This window comes from Elgaria multicarinata, chromosome 11, assembly GCF_023053635.1.
Source record: "Elgaria multicarinata webbii isolate HBS135686 ecotype San Diego chromosome 11, rElgMul1.1.pri, whole genome shotgun sequence".
Lineage (NCBI taxonomy): Eukaryota > Metazoa > Chordata > Lepidosauria > Squamata > Anguidae > Elgaria > Elgaria multicarinata.
The window spans coordinates 9,954,494-9,972,363 of record NC_086181.1 but is presented as its reverse complement, the minus strand read 5'-3'; the positions used below and the strand labels follow the sequence as shown (position 1 = coordinate 9,972,363).

The 17,870-nt window shown below is 45.6% G+C and overlaps 1 protein-coding gene across 4 annotated transcripts in view; it reads right to left on the bottom strand.

Annotated features, from left to right (window-relative positions):
• Positions 1-6,630: 6,630 nt before the first annotated feature.
• STAT3 (signal transducer and activator of transcription 3) overlaps positions 6,631-17,870 on the bottom strand; it is a 284,749-nt gene continuing 273,509 nt past the window's right edge. For 3 of the 4 annotated variants that reach the window (XM_063138754.1, XM_063138753.1, XM_063138755.1), the window contains exons 11-24: positions 17,633-17,692; positions 17,448-17,477; positions 17,168-17,261; positions 16,471-16,518; positions 15,751-15,834; positions 14,871-14,969; positions 14,629-14,764; positions 14,027-14,079; positions 13,805-13,899; positions 13,245-13,384; positions 11,454-11,669; positions 10,631-10,673; positions 9,966-10,078; positions 6,631-8,825 (exon numbers count right to left, since the gene is read on the bottom strand). In XM_063138754.1, the coding sequence (XP_062994824.1) occupies positions 8,767-8,825; positions 9,966-10,078; positions 10,631-10,673; positions 11,454-11,669; positions 13,245-13,384; positions 13,805-13,899; positions 14,027-14,079; positions 14,629-14,764; positions 14,871-14,969; positions 15,751-15,834; positions 16,471-16,518; positions 17,168-17,261; positions 17,448-17,477; positions 17,633-17,692 (1,270 nt within the window). In that variant the 3' untranslated portion in view covers positions 6,631-8,766. The remainder of the gene's footprint in view (positions 8,826-9,965; positions 10,079-10,630; positions 10,674-11,453; positions 11,670-13,244; positions 13,385-13,804; positions 13,900-14,026; positions 14,080-14,628; positions 14,765-14,870; positions 14,970-15,750; positions 15,835-16,470; positions 16,519-17,167; positions 17,262-17,447; positions 17,478-17,632; positions 17,693-17,870) is intronic. The other variant, XM_063138756.1, reaches the window with a different exon arrangement.

Here is a 17,870-nt window from a genome sequence, read left to right as displayed (position 1 = left end):
CACAGTTGCATAGAAAATGGAATTGCAGCAGGTCTCATTTGTATATATGGAGAACCTGGTGAAATCCCCTCTTCATCACAACAGTCGAAAGTGCAGGAGCTATACTAGAGTGACCAGATTTAAAAGAGGGCAGGGCACCTGCAGCTTTAACTGTTGTGATGAAGAGGGAATTTCACCAGGTTTTCCATATATACAAATGACACTTGCTGAAGTTCCCTTTTCAATACAACTGTTAAAGATACAGGAGCCCTGTCCTCCTTTTCATATGGTCAGCCTATACAACTCCCAATATTCCCCAGGCAGCCATGCTGGGAATTATAGGACTCCCCCCCCCATCTAAACATCTGTACGATTGTGCCCTTAAAGCCCCAAACAGCTTGGGACCAGGATGCCTAAAGGAGGGCCCTCTCCTTTAGCGCAATTGTGCCCATGTGCTGAGGTCAACAGGAGAGAAGGCCTTGTGCCTGCAACGTAGCTTTTTAAAAAGCCATTCATGTAATTGCTAGCTGCGTCTCATCTTGCCCAGCCCAGAGCTGGTGGGAGGAAAGGAGTGGCTAGGCCTTCTCTCTTGTGTTGTCCAGGCTGGGGAACGCCCTGCTCCGGGACACTCCATCTTGCCCCCTCACGATTTGCTTCCTGCTACCTCCTGAAGACCACCTTATTGCAGAAAGCATTTGGACTGCCTTTTCGGAGATTGTCTTCCCCTCCCTGAAAATTAGGGTTTTACAAAATTAGCTGCTGTCTCTTATAGTGCAGTTTTTAAAAAAGTTATATTGTTGTATTTTTTAAAAAAAAATTACGTTAGCTGCTTCCATTTGGGTTAAAGTTATCAAACCTTTGCCAGAGATTAAGAGCAGCAAGGCCTCGAACTTTGTCCTCTTTAATGAGAAGCAGCCACTGCATGTGGATGGAATATTTGCCATCCTGCCCAGGCAGTCAGGAGAACCTGAGCTCTGAATTGCTGCTGCAGCATTTTCAGCTGTCCACACAGTGGCAGCATTTCACCCACAGCTCTTCAAAAGAGTGGTTTTCATAATTTGTTCCTCCCCAGGCAGTTTTTCAGGTGGCCATTGCTAGGCAAATAAAAGTTGGGGGTGGGGTCTAGGCCCGTAGGGCACAAATCTACATAAAATTGCAAATTTACATATGTAAAAATATTTATGCAAAAGAATTACTAGGATTTATTTAAATTTCACAGGAAGCAAAAGCCAGCCAGCCAGCCAACCAATATCTCGTCCAAATAACCTCAAATACATTTGCACCCTGTTCAAGATAATCCCAAATCAGAAACCACCTTCCATTAAGATTCATTTGCAATCTGTCCCCTGCCCCACCCTCCATTTTTTCTCTCTTTCTGCCTTGGGAGGAAAATTGCCCCCATCCTGTGCAAATAAGCTTAGAAGAATATCTTCTACTAGCACTGCTGGAGGTTTCCCCCCACCAAAAATATAATTGACATGCAATTGACATGGGAGTTAACTTCCCCCACCCCAGTTGCACTCCCCTTGGAAAATCACATCCTGTGTGGCAATTAAGGTAAGAAAGAAATCTTCCACTGACATCAATGGAAACTCAGGGCTCTGGGGAATAAATTTGGGGCCAGAGTCCCATGAGTTCAGGCCTAGCAACGGCCCATCCCGGTTTGAAGAGCCAATGACAGTTTCCCCATCAATATACTTCTTTCTCTGGAACGGGACAGGGACAGTGGGCACATTCATCCAGGAGAAGAGCCTTCAGAGTGGTGGCCCCCATCCTATGCAATTCCCTACCTCTTGAGGTCAGGCAGGTGCCAATTTTGTATTCCTTCTGGCGCCTCCTGAAAACGTTGTTCCAGGAAGCCTTCCCTTAATGACCAGCCATGGTTTTATTTGCATTTTTGTTTCTTTTAAAAATGATCTATCTAGCTATGTATGTATCTATCTTCTGTTGTTATTCTTTTATTCTGTTTGTACACTGCTCTGAAATTCTTGAATGGGGAGTGGTACATAAACATTGTAAATAAAAATAAATAAATAAATAAATAAATTCCTCTCTCGCTCTTTACCTGGGTCAACAGGAAAGCCCACCAGACCAGCCTGGTATTCTAGCACCTGTACTGAAAAGATTCTTCCTTGCAGTGTTGCTCAGCCTGCTGCCTTCCATCCAGCAATGGCTTCCAACTACGTTGGAAAAGGCTGCTGCTGTTGTATATGCCCGTGCATGTACAGGGGGGTATTTGACATTTCCATTTAAGCCACCCGTTTTGCTAAAGAGGCAAGCTGCTTTCCAATTGAAGTGTTAAACTTGAAATGGAAAAACGACACCTTGGCTCTTCAGCTTGCACTGGAAATTCTAAGCAATCTCTGTCTTGGTAACCTTTTAATCTGCTATTCCACTGTGGGCTAGAGGCAACTTGAAAGTGCAACAGGGAGGGACAGTGGTGTCCCCTCCACCCCGACCGCAGATAAACAGCCACATGTGATGCGATAGGACATATGTTCTTGTTTACATGCATATCCACCCAATTCATGTGCAAACTTGGGGCGGGGCAGGGCAGGGTGTGTGAGCATGGGTCTCTAATGAAGAGCATAAGTGTGTGCTGCACATTTCATTAGGGCGTGCACCCAGGGATATTTTTTTTAAGGCAAATGTTTATTGAATACTCAAATCATAAAGGACATTCTTTGTATTCACTCTCGGTACTGATGCCCTACTGCGCATTCAGCTTGCTTGACCATGGGAGGGTTGTTGCAGATGGTGGGGGGGGGGGAATGAGGAGACACTCCTCAAGCTCCAGCACTGGTGGGGCTTTGTGGTGACACTGGGCAGACAAGGGTCTTACGAGGCGATCTTAGCCTTTGGGGCTCCTCATCCTGGCCTCTCTGAAACATGGCAGAGAGGCTCCCAGCAGAGCAATTCATTTTCTCTCCTGCTGCCAGGAGTAATGGCGTGCTGTTGGGTGGGGGCGGTGGCAGCGGAGCAGCCCAAGGGCCGTTCCTGCCGTATGGGTGACATTTAGGCATGTTGTGTGCCCTATATTATTTACACATGCCACTGTTGGCATGAGGTTGGTTGGTGCAGCCTAGTGGCTGAGTGGGTGCGGCTCCTGGCAGAGAGGCTCTGAGCAGAACGATTCCTTTTCGCTCCTGCTGCCAGAAGCAACCGTGTTCTCTTGGAGGCAGCAGTTCTTTGGCACAGCAGTGGAGCAGCCAAAAGGGAGTCAGAGGACCGTTCCCACGGTCTTTGGATCCTCCTATGGATCCCTACTCAATGCCCCCCTCAATTCACCACTTATTGCTTGAGACATTAGGGTGTGCCTGGACACACCCGGCACACCCCTTGCGCACGCCTATGATGAAGAGACAAGCGTGGAAATGTGGGGAGCTGGATCCACCGCTACCTTGCCTTTTGGCAGCATTGCCACTTTTCTCCCAGCCCAGGATCAGACCCACATTGGGAGAAAAGTGCCTGCAGCACCAGAAAGGTGACATGGGAGGTTGATTTAGCTCTGCCTTTCCCCAACTGGTGCCTTCCAGAGGTGTTGGGACTACAGCTCCCATAATTTACAACCAGCATTGATCATGCTAGCTAGGAATGATTAGAATTCCATCTGGGGGACACCAGTTTGGGGAAGGGAGATCTAAATCAACCAAGGTGGCAAACCTCAGGGCGTCCTCTCTCTATGTGTGCAAAATCAAGACAGAATCATGTGTCCCCTAAGGGATTAACGTATTTATTATGGTGCAGGTGTCTGTGAACTACAATCCACTTCATGAAATGCAGCCCACGAAAGCTTATTGCATAATAAATTTGTTAGTCTTTAAGGTGCCACAAGATGCCTAGTTCTTTCCGGTGGGGTGGGGTGGGGTGGGGTAGATGTATTCTTTGCTCACACTCTTCCAAAAGACACAGAAACATTCAGAAGACAAGAAGTGGCTACACAGAGACGTTGACAAAGGGTGTGTTAGATTCAAACAAAGTGTTTTGGTGTATTAAGAAAGCTGTGTACGTGTGGAGAGAAAGAGAGTTAAGCCTCCTTGGGAAGGAGGTTGAGATTGCTGCTGCATTCTTCTATCTGCAAAATGTTTAGCTCCCTTTAGGCCCCAGCTATCACTTTGTACATGAATGGGGCAAAGACACACTTGAGCAAATATAAGTGTCTAGTTTGGCCCCAAGAACCACTGTTCTCAATTACTTTTTTCATAGTGGGGCTGCTGCTGCTTTACTGCTACTGTTTCCATTCCTTAGTGCAGCAGCAAAAGCTGCAGAGGAAAGAAGGAGCGGAGTGTCATGCAGAACACAGCAAGTAGCCAGACAAAATACTGGTTCACAGTGGAAAGTAACAAGCTCAGTTTTTACAAGTGTCTATATCAGAGAGTCTACTCAACTTTCATAGAATAATTAACTTCTGGCACAGCCTTGTGAACTCTTCGTTCAAGGCCACACAGAAGGTAGACCAGCCCACTGATGAACCGGCTCTAGTTGCTGGTGGACCATCTACGACTGTTTGCTGGCATGCTTTCAAGGGATATTGGACCTGATGGACCTTTACCTGACCCAGCAAACCACTTCTTTCATTGTAAAGCAACAGTTGGAGGGGTCCTTGGAGGTCATCTAGTCCACCCCGCAGCTCGATGCAGGAAATCCAGAGCCTGTGCATCCCTAGCTGATGGTTGTTCAGCCTCTGCTTGAAGACCTCCATTGAGGAAGAGCCCAACACCCCTCTAGGAAATTGACTCCATTGCTGAACCAATTGCTTTTCCCTTCAAGACGTTTTTTTTTCAAACAATCAAAATCTACCTTCCTCTAACAGCAGAGATCAAGTCTTCTATGTGGCAACCTTTCAGGCATTTGAAGAACACTTCCATGTCGTCCCTCAGCCTTTTCTTCCCCAGGCTAAACGTATCCAATTCCTCCAACCTTTCCTCTTTGGACTTGTTTTCCACCCTCCTCTGAACCCATTCCAATATGTTTATAACCTTCTCAAAATGCAGCACCCAAAACTGAACATAGTACTCCAACTGAAGTCTTGACTACTGCAGAATAAAGTGAAATGGTTATTTCCTGTGAACTGGAAACTATGGTTCTATTCATGTGCAGCCTGAAATCACGTTATTCCACTTTCCCCCCAGCTGCATCACACTGATGATTCATGCTCAGGCTGTTTGTGATTGACTACAATGCCAAGATCCTTTTCACATAGCCACAGATGAGCTGTGCTTAAACTGTTAACAGGTCCTGTGTATGTGTGCATTCTTGCTGTGCAAATTTAACACGCATCAAAAGACCAAACCATTTCTGAATATGCGTGAAAGACTTTTGAAGACTAAAATCAGCCAACTCCATGTTAATTCATTATGAATTGCCAATATTGTGTTGAACCTACCCACTAGTGACAGTACTTCTCGGTAAAGCATTGTTTGCGCTACCCTTTTCTCTAAAAAACTGTAAAAAGGAAAGAAAAAAAGCTATTGGGAAGGAGGCGAGACATATAGGATGCTCCGAGTGCTACCAGACAAAAGACATTGTGCAGCTATTCTGTCTTCCCCACTGCTTATCAGAACTTTTGCAGTACGAAAAGAAGATGGAAGAGTTGGTGGGAAAATATGGGAGGGTTACCAGTGGAAGATGATGTCATGAGCCCACCCACCTCCATAAAATAGCATGAAAGAGGCAGTGTGATGAGGGCACCCATGGTTACAGGAAGCAAACTTACATCTGTGACAAAAGACCATAGCCCTAGGCATGTTTACGCAGAAGTATGCCCAGTGAGTTCATAGAAGGCAGGTGTCTCCAACATCAATGGGGTGGTGGATCCACTCTGGGTTTCAGTCAGAACTCTAAAGAAGCTATCCAAGGTGCTTTGCATCCTACATGGCAGGTACTGGATAGCTTCTTGAGAGTTTTGACTGGTCCTGACTGAAACCCAAAGCAGATTCACTGTCCCACTGACCTCAGAGCCACCAGGCTCCACTGCTTGTCGGTAATCTGGTCCAATGCGCTGCTCAGTGCAGTACCTGCACTGCAAGATGCAACTACAGCATCCCAGACAGGTGGCCATCCAACCTCTGCTTCAACAGTCCCAGCAATGTCTCTCTCACTGTCAAAACAGTTTGTCATTTAGATATTTATCCTAATATTTAGCTGAAATCAACTTCCCTGCACTTTCCACCTACTGGTTCTTCTTGACTCCTGCAGTCACAGACCAACTCTGCTCCATCTTCTTCATGACTGCTCTTCATGTCCTTGAAGAACATTATCATGTCTCCTCTCAATCTCCCCAGGCTAAATATCCCCAGTTCTTTCAACTGTTCCTGATAGGACTTTTGTTTCCAGATCCCTTTCACCAGCCTGGATGTTCTTCCTCTGGAAATACTCCTGTTTGTCAGTGTCCTTCTTAAAATGTGGTGCCCAGAACTGGACCAATTCAATAGGGTTTTTTTCCAGGTAACTGTAGGATTGTGTCCAAATCGCAGCACAGTTCTGATCTCACAGCACAAAGAACAACCCTTCATTAACGTATTTGGTCGAATATATGGGCTCTCTTCCAAGTGACTCTGGTTTTTGGGGTCTTGCGCACGCACGCGCGTGCGCGCACACACTTACATATAAACACACAAAGTACCCACTACGTACGCTCCAACAGAGAAATATGGTGTTAGAATTTATTTAAGAGAAAGCTGAAGCCTGTAGGTACAGCAATAAAATATATCAAAATAATAATAATAATTAAAATCATTATGCTCTTGAGAGAGCAATTAGCTACAGTGAAAAAGGAAGTTTTGGGTAGTATGGGGGAAGATGGGAGGGAAGCAGCTTGGTACAAAGAAGAATTTGGCGCAAAGCAGCTATTTGGTTAAAAGCAACTAGAGCAGTTGCGCACTAGTTGGGGACTAGTTTGGCATTGCTGAAGGGGACCGTTCTTTCCCTAACAGCAAAGACTGTGGCCGTGTGGTAGGGAAGGGGAATGTGTGGAGATCATCCCTGACCATTGGCCATGCTGACTGGGGCTGATAGGAGTTGAAGTCCACCAACATCTGGAGGGCCACCGTTTCCTCACCCCTACTGTAGGAGAAAAGAAAACGAGGCATTTACAGCTTTGGCTATGTACTCTTCTGCCTCCTGTCTAGCTAATACCTCTAAAAATAATTACAATAATAATAATACTGTCAGAGTGGGGGGCCAACGGTTCATTTTATCACCCTCTCCTGTTGCCATTGGGCAATTCCCTTAAGCCCCAACACTCGAGACTTACAATAATCAGCATCTCATTTTCCTACACCAGAGTAATATCAATACCCCAGCCAAACAGCTGCAGAGTAGCAATGGCTACAGTTGGGGCTGGGTCACAAAAGCCAGGAATCGGGGGCGAGGGGGGAAGGCACACAAAGAGGGCCACGAATGCTGATGGAACAACTGGGCAGAAAAGGTTTTCACTATAGCCGAGAAAATACAAACCTTTTACATGGAGGAAATAGGCGTGTTTCCCAACCAGTTGTTTTCCAGATGTGTTGGGACTACAAATCCCAGCATCCCCACAGCAATCTTTTTTTTTTTTTTTTTTACAGTTTTAAGTACTTGCCGTTCGCTCCTAACATACAGTGAAGGTGGGGTGTCATGGCTGGACTTCTACCGGGCAGTCCTGGGTCCAAATCCACATTCAGCCATGAAGCTTAAAAGGTTTTATGGGGATAAAATGGGGAAGGGAGGAGAGGGGAAAAAACATGAATGCTGCCCTTGGCTCCTTCGAGGAAGAGCAGGATAAAAGTGCAATAAATAATAATAATAACAACAATAATAAAAAGATAACTGCATTTAAATGCTGGCAACAGATCTGAAGTAGGGAGCCCAACTCTTGAGCTCTGAACTCAGCTTTGTTGCCTGATCTGGGGCCCAAGGCCTCCACAGCGGAGAGTCAAGAGTTCCACTGTGACCTGGAGCCCTGCATGAGGGAGAACAGGGCTTTCACAGCTGATGATCTGGGTTCAAATCCCACATCTGCCATGGATTTGTTTTGCAGCCCTGGCAATCTCATTCTCCCAACTCTCCGTGAAGTTGGAATTACTCAGGGGTGGAAAGATCCATTTCAAAATCCTAGGTGCCGACCAGCATGAAATTCCAAGGTGCTCATTTCTCTAGCCCTGGGAACACACGGTCACTTGATATTGTACTAAGTTTTCGTTCATCTTCACGCCATTTGGGAAGTTGTAAAAGCACAGCTGGGGCTGAGAAAGCAGATCTTTGCTTTGGAAAAGAAACAAAAATCTCTAAGGAGTAACCCCATCCCACGAACGTATTCTTCCTCCTCCCCGTGTTGACCCACAGCTGGTAGGATAGAATCCTGCCTGCCCATTGAGAATAATCAAATCATTTTGTTACTGGGTAAGCACTCGGATGTTAGCACTAGCTGGAGAAGCAGCATTTTATGCCATGCAGCAAACACGCACAGGAGGCCAAGAAATACTGTTGGGAAGTAGACGTGAAGAGGCACTTGATCCAGCAAAAAACGAAGACGCCCCTTAAACAAATAATTTTTATACACAAGGAAAAAAATATCTTTGAAAAAAATGAAAGCTAAAATTAAGTAGGGCTTTTCCTCCAGCCGTGCAAGCTCAGGCAAGGACCTGCCTGCGATGGTGTACTCAACGTGACTAGTGGAGCAGGGCCCACAATCAAATGTCTCCTGCTGAAGGCGGAGCCTGCTTATTCGGGCTCCACGGTGATGCGAGAGGAGGGCATGTTTCCAGCCAGGAAGCCAGAACGGGTCATCAGCTTAGGAGGGGCCGGTCACATGGGTGAGTTGGCGCAATCGGCAGTCATCTCCATGTCAAAGACTTGCAAGGACTCTGCAGAAGACAGAGAAAGAGAGGACCATGATCCAGGTGAAACACAAGGAGCTTCTTGCTAGATGAGCATCTTCTGGGAGGAAATCTATTCGGAATCTACAGCATGCTCAGGACTGTGTGTATTCCTTGCTTCCATAATGCTCAGGGAGTGGGGACGACAATGACCCAGAAAATAATATGACCATAGAGTTCAGTATCCTTGAGAAATTCCAAGTTTCTAGTCCTTACAGCTACAAAGATAGTGTATGGCAATGGCTCCAAAAACTAAGAAGGGCTTTGGATTTCCAGAGGTCAAAGGCAAGGCCTCAGTGCCGTGCATGGCTTGTTGCCTCTTACCATGTCTACTGGAAAAAGAATAAACTATAGAAACATATGCCATTGTGCGTATAGGTCACAGGTTCTACCCTTAAAATAATTTTAAATAATTATAAATAAATAAATTTCCCTTGGGAGGCAGAATTTTGATACCACTTTATTTTCGAAGGCCAGAGTATAAATGGCCTTCTGAATACTTTGGCCTGCTTTGAATGACATGACAGCCCACGGTGGGTTAATCAATCCTCGGGGCATTGCAGCGCATGCCGTCCACCTCTATGAACATGTAAACCCTGGCTGGGGGCTGCCGTGACTTGTCATGTCATCCGAGCCTAGGAGGCAGGACTTATTTGAGGGTTAAAGAAGCCTCATATATCCCAGTCTGCTTTAAGGTTATGCAAGGGTTGCTTGCCCCTTCCGTGACATGGGTGTTGGAGCAGAAAACGTTGGATTCAAAGGAGTGTTTTTGTGCTTTGGAGCTCAGACCACCTCTCTGTCTTGGACTTAGGTTTGTCAATGACTTTTCTTCTAGCCTCACCACTTTGCCTTCTGGGAAATGGGTGTTTTTGTGGCAGCCATTTTGTGAACAGGCAAGCCCACTTCCATGAAATCCCATTTTATGAGACTTCCCATGACACCCAAAATTCCAAACGTGCCCACTGCTCCAAAGAGGGTGGCCCCCCCTATAAGAATGGTTTGGGTGACTCTCTGAATGCAGCCTCTGCCTATTTTTTTCCTCTTTGTAGAATGACGAATGTAAGAGCAGAACAGGAACAGAGCGCTCCCCCTCCACTACACACAACAGTGCACACGCCGCACACTCACCGAACTGGCCGCTGGCATTTCCCTCGGCTCCCTCACCATTACTGCCAAAATGGATCAGGGACTCGAGTGTGCGGGGAGACATGGGCAGTTCAATGGTGCTACTGCAAGTTGTTCTGGAAAGGTGGAGTGTGAGGGGAGGGGAGGGGAGAAGAGAAGAGAAAAGAAGAGAAGAGAAGAGAAGAGGGAGCAGCAAGGAGATACAGGTTAGAAACTGCAAAAGATTTTGCCCCTGCTCCAGAGCCACCAAGTCAGCTCTGAGCAGCAGAGCACAACTAGAGCTAAAATATCCTACATATCTGAAATCTTTCAAGGTTGGGGAGGAGGAAATAAATTGGAGCAAAGGGAGCTTTGATATAATTCTCCTTCTACGCATTACAACTTTAACAAGAGGTCCCTGTGGAATGTTATTCTTAACCTGTGCACCAAGAGCAAGCAGTGTGTGTGTGTGTGTGTGTGTGTGTGTAGGCAGTGCATTCAACACTTCCCCCTTTACTACTTTTCAACTTTAGTCTGGCTATTTCTAGATAGAGGCTTCTGATTACTGAAGCACAGGTGTAGGACTGTGCTCCATTTATAAACCAACCCCATCTAATTGCTGTGTAGACAGACCCTCAGTGCCCCCAAGGATGCAGAATCCCATCTCCTTGCAGGGAAGGAAGACTTACGGGGTCACGCAGATGAACTTGGTCTTCAGATATGGAGCGGCACCTGTGGGAGGGGGGAAGGGAGAGGTATTCTGTCAGTTCATGTGTGTTGAAAAGCAGCACGTGTCTCCTCCACAAACTCAAGTTTCTTTGCTACTCTCTCCATAAAGAGAATTTGGAAGGGGAGGGGGGAAGAAGAGGAGAATCAGGAATTACCCCAGAACTATGTTAGGAGTCAGATGGGCGGCGGCAATCTCTTCATCTTAAGCCCCTGCAATTTGTCAATTATTTGCACAAACCTGGGCAATGCCAGGCTGACAAGCAGACATGGTTAAATTCCATTTGGAAATGTTTTCCCCAAAAACTTGTGTTTTTAAAGTTGCAAGTCAGACTTTGGGAATGATGAAAACTGCCAAAAAATTAGTAAGGGCTTATTCTTGAATTGCTTTCTGGTTTTCCATCCGCTTGCTTTTTGGCTATCCCGTTTCTAGACTTAAGCTTGCAAAAATAACAGCCAGTAACAGAGGCAAAATAAACGAATCAAAACCCTGCATGAGAATGTGGCCTCACATGTGATGCTGCCCATGTTTATTGGCTACATGAGGCCTTTATGGAGAAACCCTAAATCAGCCCTCCCTAACCTGGCACCCTCCAAGTAAACCTCACTGCGTTCAAAGGGGCTTACTCCCAAGTAAATGCCGATAGGATCATAGCTTAAGGCAGCCAAAATATATCCAACATATGGTACAAACACTCAAGACTCCCCTACAGGACAGGTGAATTTCCACTACTTTGGTTCCTGCCACCACAAAGGCCCAGGGGAACAGCGCAGAACGTCAACAACTACCTGGGTCAGTAACTTCGGGGTGTTCCTGGCTCTCAGGACGGCAGTATTTTCCAAAGGCCTCCTCCTTGGGAATATCAGGGTATAAGTAGACAAGCGGGGAGACCAGGATGTTGGTGGCATCCATGATCTTGTAGCCCATAATAATCTCAGCAAAGGACATGCTGTTCAGCTGCTGCTTGGTGTATGGCTCCACTGACTGGATTTGGGTCTTCCCTGTAGCAAAGGAAAACAGAGATTTAAAGGTGTTTTTTTCTTTTTATAAAAATAATATAAAAAGAAGCAATTTCATACCCCAAAGAAAGAGAGAGCCAAATGCCACCAAATGGCTGAAAAACCATAACGCTGGTAAATAAGAAATCGTGATTTAGCACTTGGTTCTCTGATCACACTTTGGCCTTGTACTCAGTTTCTTGGCCAAGTTACTTGCCTCTGAACCACGTCAGTTTACCTTCTGTGAAATGGGTGGGGGTTCAAAAAGGTAATTTGGTGTTTTGTAGCTCAGACCTCACTTCTGCCTTGTACAAGTAACTTTTCTTTTAGCCTCACCAGTTTGCCTTCTGGGACATAAGTGTGTTGTTGGGTCATGCTCAATATGGCAGCCATTTTGTGAATGGGCAAGACCCTCCACCCCACCATGCAGCCATTTTTTGAGAGTGCCCACAACACGACTCTCTCAAAATTCCAAATCTTCTGACTAACCTAAAATAGGTGACAGGCCCTGGCTGAGCCACTATGATGTCAGTAAACATCCATGAATGTTATTTAGGAGGAGGCTGTCTGGAATACAATGTTAATGACTGGTACAGCTTTTGCAAGAAGTAAGTTGCCAGAGTAGTAGAGCATATGCTTGGCAAACAGAAGGTCCGAAGATCAGGGCTTCTCTACACTAGGCTTTTATCCTGCACCTTTACCAGGGTTTCTGCTTCTGGATTCTTTGTGGGATTATGCTTGGCTCCTTTACACATACTTTTTTGGGGGGATTTCCTTTCTCTGAAAGTTCTATATGTTTCAGTATACACCCACTAAATGGCGCTGAGGTATAGTGGAATTGCACAATTACACGAGCTGCTGGAATGCTTCAAAGCACAATTAAAATTTATTGCTGCATTTTCCTCATTAAGAAAAAAAGCTGTACTAATGGCCAGAAAGCATTAGAGGCCCTGGAGATTGACAATGTCATGTAAAGGACCCGCAAACTACCATGAATGACGCATCATGAGCACACAGTAAAAGCCTGGTGTAGAGAAGGCCTTAATCTCTGCCATCTAGTTAAGGGAACTAAACAGGAATGGGAAAGACATTTGCATTAAGACTTTGTAGAGAGTAAAGAGGACCTTGGACCAAGGACTCTGAGAATGTAATACAAGTATGACTAGATTAATATAAGTTTTTAAAGTACTTATTATTGATGAATGTGTTGGGAAGTAGATATATACAGTATGTACACTAATAAAAGCTGCTGATGGCAAGCACTATCTTAAGAGGCATTCTCCCTTCCCTCATACATAGGAGCAGTTCCTCTTCTAAGATGCCTCTGCTTTGTCACATGGGCACATCATTAAAAACAGAAAAAAAATATGCTTCTTGGTTCAGAAATACATATACCCATATAACAAAACAACAACAACCCCAAAACATATGTTTTGTCAGCCACCTTGAGTGTGATGTTTTGGTAAAAAGGTGGGGTCGATCAATCGATTAGATTGATTAATCGACTAAAACACGCATGATTAGAAGTTCTTTAGATGCTCTACACATAAGGCAACTTATCAAGATTGTATTCCTTACCACTGATGTCCTTTTCTACCCACGTGAAGGTGATTCCACCCTCCTTGCTGCTCTCACTGAAACGCAACAGGAAAGTGCCCGGTGGCTTTGTGCTCAGGATTGCTCTCTCCCGTTCTTTGCTGATGAATCCCATGATATACCTGAAGAGGAAGCAGAAGAAGTACGGCTTGGCATCGTCACCCGTTTTCAAAATAAAGACTTGTAGAAACATGGAGCTGGAGGGGGCCTACAGGCCATGAGTAGACAGAAAGTACATCTCCAGATACTTTGGACTTCAATTCCCTGCATTCCTGAGCATTAGCCATGCTGGCAAAGGCTTCTGAGAGGAGGTCCAAAACATATGATGGAGAGCTACCTTCTGCTCACCCCTTTCTAGGGCCATCTGTTCAATGCAGAAAATCATGTCTGTTTTGGCCCTAAAGGCTGAGAACTTTCCCCTTCTAAAGCCTCAGAAGGGTCACCATTAAGAAGGCATTTTACTGGTGAAAAGTAATCAGGCAGCCAGAAACTCAGGAGTGGAGATGTTGGTAACGGCAGTGGCATTTCTGGCACATGCTCACCCTTCATTCCAGAGTGCCAAGATGTACTTCTTCACCAGGTCGATGATGTTGTCCAGCCAAACCCAGAAAGAGAACCCTTTGCCGGCCATATTCTCCTGCAGAGAGAAAGGCAAAGGAGAGCCACATCAGCAAAATGGCAGATCTATTCTGGGCCCCAACACCTTGTCTAACCCAATGGAGGCTGGTGGCTCCGATGCTAGATAGCCTTCTGAAATCCCTTACCTTGCAGAACTTTGCCCAGGTTATCTGACATCCAGAGTAATTAACGCCTGGCCCTGGAGTGAGGAGGGAAAAGAGAGATTAGAGAGAGTCATTATGGTTAGTGTGTCAGTCTAGGGCTGGGCAGACCCAGGTTCAAATCCCCATTCAGCCATGGAGATACTTGGGGTTAATTGGGCCAGTCAGTAGCTCTAGCCCAACCTACCTCACAGGAAAAACAACCACCCCAAAAGTAGTCGGAAGAAGAGTTATGGAGAATCTGAAAACTCACACAAAAGTGTGGAATTTTGGTTGGCCCTAATTAAAGCATTGCCCAACTATGGATTTTGGATTTCCCCCCTACTTTACAGGTTTACAATAAAAATGGTGTGTGCGTTTGGGGGTGGGGGAAACTACGTATACCACCTTGAGTTTCTCCCTTGAAGGAAAGGAACTCAGAAAAGCGAGTGAAGAAATCAAAAGGAACACATTAACCGCAACAGCTTGCCTGGGATTTGTTGATTTTTTAGAAAAACTTATCCAAAAAGTTGGAATGCTAATATTTTGGCTTCCCGGAATCCAACATGTGAACCCTGCACATGGAAGAAGGGGAAGAAGTTGCTCACCCAGGAGTTTCTCAGCGAGTGTCGTCAACTGCTCTATGCTGAGCCCCCGTTTGGTGGTCGAAGAGAACTGCCAGCTGAGCACCTCGGCCACCTGGTCCCAGGTGCCGATGGGCGGCTTGGTGAAGAAGTTCACGTTCTGCCAAGAGAGGAAACACTCATGACTTGGAATTAAGAGAAACAAGGTCTCTCTCTCTCTCTCTCTCCCCCCTCCCTCCCTGTGAGGTTTGGGAAGCTCAGCGTACCTTGGGGTTGTTTGTCAGCATGTTGTACCACAAGATAGACGCCCAGGCATTGGGCATCTGACAAATGTTGGAGATCACCACAACAGGAAGCGAGTGGGTCTATGGGAAGGAAAGACAGTTGTTCTGAGCACAGGCAAACTTCTCTTTCCCTTTCTTTACAGTATGCACTGACCCTGTTGGGCAAGAGAGAACACTCGCAAGACCTCAATTCCATTCTTGTTCAAAGGAACGAAGCCATCAAGACTCTAGTCCTCATTGCATCACAAAATGCAGGAGGGCTCATGGGATCCCTTCCAACTGTGTGATGAAATGATCCAGCAGCTTTGGCATCAACAAGTGGGCATGCAATGAGCAGTGTAAATGCAGTTGTTTTTGCATTAACAGGAGTTACCCCACTAGAGTTCAAAATTATTGTTTTGGTCTGCCCCAATTTTCCAAGCTCATTTTCATGGATGTTGACAGTCTGGGTTTTCAAGGTTTTGGGTCCACATTTTAGAGGTAGATTTAACACAAATCAACACCTTGATCCTCAGCCATCTACATGCATTCTAGTGCACACACAGATGGGCCATTCTGTTCATTTCAATTGAGAGGGGAGGTCTGTAAGCACAAAGCGAATATACGTGTGGATCTGCACCCACCATTATAAGATGAGCTCTTGAATGAGTGTCAGGAAAGCTCTGACGTGAGTGTTACCTTCTATGCAAATGATGTTCCAGATTTGCTCACTGCAAGCATCCAACAAGACCACCACACCACACCATGACAGCAAGAGAATGTCTCTTGCGGGGCAGATTCCCTCACCAGCTGCAAACTAACTGCCATAAAGGAGTTGGGGTAAAGCTGAGTAAATACAACTCAGGATATCTGCAGGGCTCACCTCTAAGTCAATCTTCAGACCTTGGTGGTAAACCTCTGTCTCAAAGGTGATGAGATGGAGCTCTTCTGTGACAATGAGAGAGGCCTGAGGAGGAAGTGGCAAGGGAAATATTTTAAAATCCTCGGTCTAAGTAGTGCTTTTAGCCCTTTGGAAAACTTGCAATTCTTGTTTCATTTTGGCTTTGCAACCACGCTGGTGTGGTACGGTTAAGATGAAAGACAAGTGAAAGGGCCTCAGGGCTAAAAAGCAGTTTAAATGCAGTCAGACCTGACATTGGCCACCGTCCCTTCCACAGTGTTGGGTGGGTTTTTCCCCCCTGTTTTACAGGAGATCCTTGACTGTAAACATTTTAGATAAAGATAAAGGCCCAAACAGCTCTGGAAGGTACCGTATTTCTTCAATTCTAAGACACACTTTTTTCCCATATAAACATCTCTAAAAACGGGGTGCGTCTTAGAATCGCAGGTGTGTCTTAGGTTTTCTTTTCTGTTGGTGGTACCGAAATTAGTGTGCGTCTTACAATCGATGGCGTCTTGCAATCAAAGAAATATGGTACCAAAGTAAAGCTTTAATGGATTTGGGAGTGGGATTGAAACAGAGAAAAAAGGGAGAGGCCCAGAGGAAAGATTTCTGCTACTAGCACATCACATTGGAGCTACGCAAGTAACTACTACTATAAATTATTTGAATTTCACATCAATAGTGTGATGGGGTACTCACATCACAATTTGCTCTTCCACCATTACCACATCTCTGTTCCCGCAGTGTCTGTGGGTGAAAAAACGAGGAATTAGACACTGCAGCCTGATTCAGACAGTACACTAAACAATTTTCTAAAAAACCCAAATAGTTTAGCATTATGAGAATGAGTCTACGCGAGCCTTGGTCTTGCACACTCCCTCTTCTGGTGCAGCCGGTTGAAGGAGTCTGGAAGCTTTTGCTTCCAGTTTTCCTTAGCCTCACCTTGCCATGTCATCTGAACCCAGACAAACTGGTTAATCACAACTGTGGTTAGGGGAAAGAATCCAACATCAATCCTTTGGGTAGAATCCAACTAAAGTCCTACTTAGACTAGAGCCATTTAAATGAATGGGATTTAATTTAGCCATGGCTAACTTAAGTCCCATTCATTTCAATGAGTCTACTCTAATTGGGATTCTATTTTAAGTTTATGAAGCTGTCTTGATTCCACTAACCATAGTTAAGACTAATCACAGGTTAGGGTTTAGATGTAACACTAAACTGCGGTTAATCCAAAATGGCAGTGAAGTTCTGGCAGCTGCACTGGAGAAAGAAAGGAGAAGGGAAGGGGAGAGTGTGCACAAGTCCAAAGCTTGCTGCAGCTCATGCGTATCACACTAAACCATGGTGCTGCATTATGTTCAGGGGGAAAGAGAAGTGAAGTGACGCTGCTCACCAAATGCTTGAACTCTGCAGAGAGACTACCGTTGTTGGATTCCTCCATGTTCATCACCTTGGTGTTTGTGCCGAGGATATTAAATTTCCGAGACCTTGATGGACAAAATAGGAGGGGGGAGGGGGGGAGGAATGCCTTTAGAGTGTTTAAGCATTTATAATAACAATAGCAACAATAACTTTCAACAACAACAACAACACAGCAAGGACACATTTGGAAGTCAAGGGCTGCATTTTAAATAGATGTGATATTGCAACAGGATGCAATGCTTCAAACTTACCCCCGGAGGGCAGCCACCTCACCAGAATCCCTGCAGGAGGAGAGAAAGAGGGGCGCAGTCAGATCAGGAGGAAGTGCACGGGAGGGAGAGCTTATGTTGCACAACACAAACTTCAGAAAAGGCCTGCAGCCGGAGAGGCCACCCCCCGCCCCCCCAGATTGCTGAAGAAAAGCGTTTGAACCTACTTATCAATGCAGACTTTGATTTTCAGCTGGTAGTTCAGCTCAGGAAACTTAACCAGTAACCTGTAGAAGCCAAAGCAAGCATTAGCTTTTGAAGACACACTCTTGTGTGTGTACACACACACACACACACACACACACACACACACACACACACACAAACATAAACACCCTTTGTCTGCTATCTATTTGTTCCAGACAGGGCTAGATTGGGAGCAAACAGCTGAGCAACTGTTGCCTT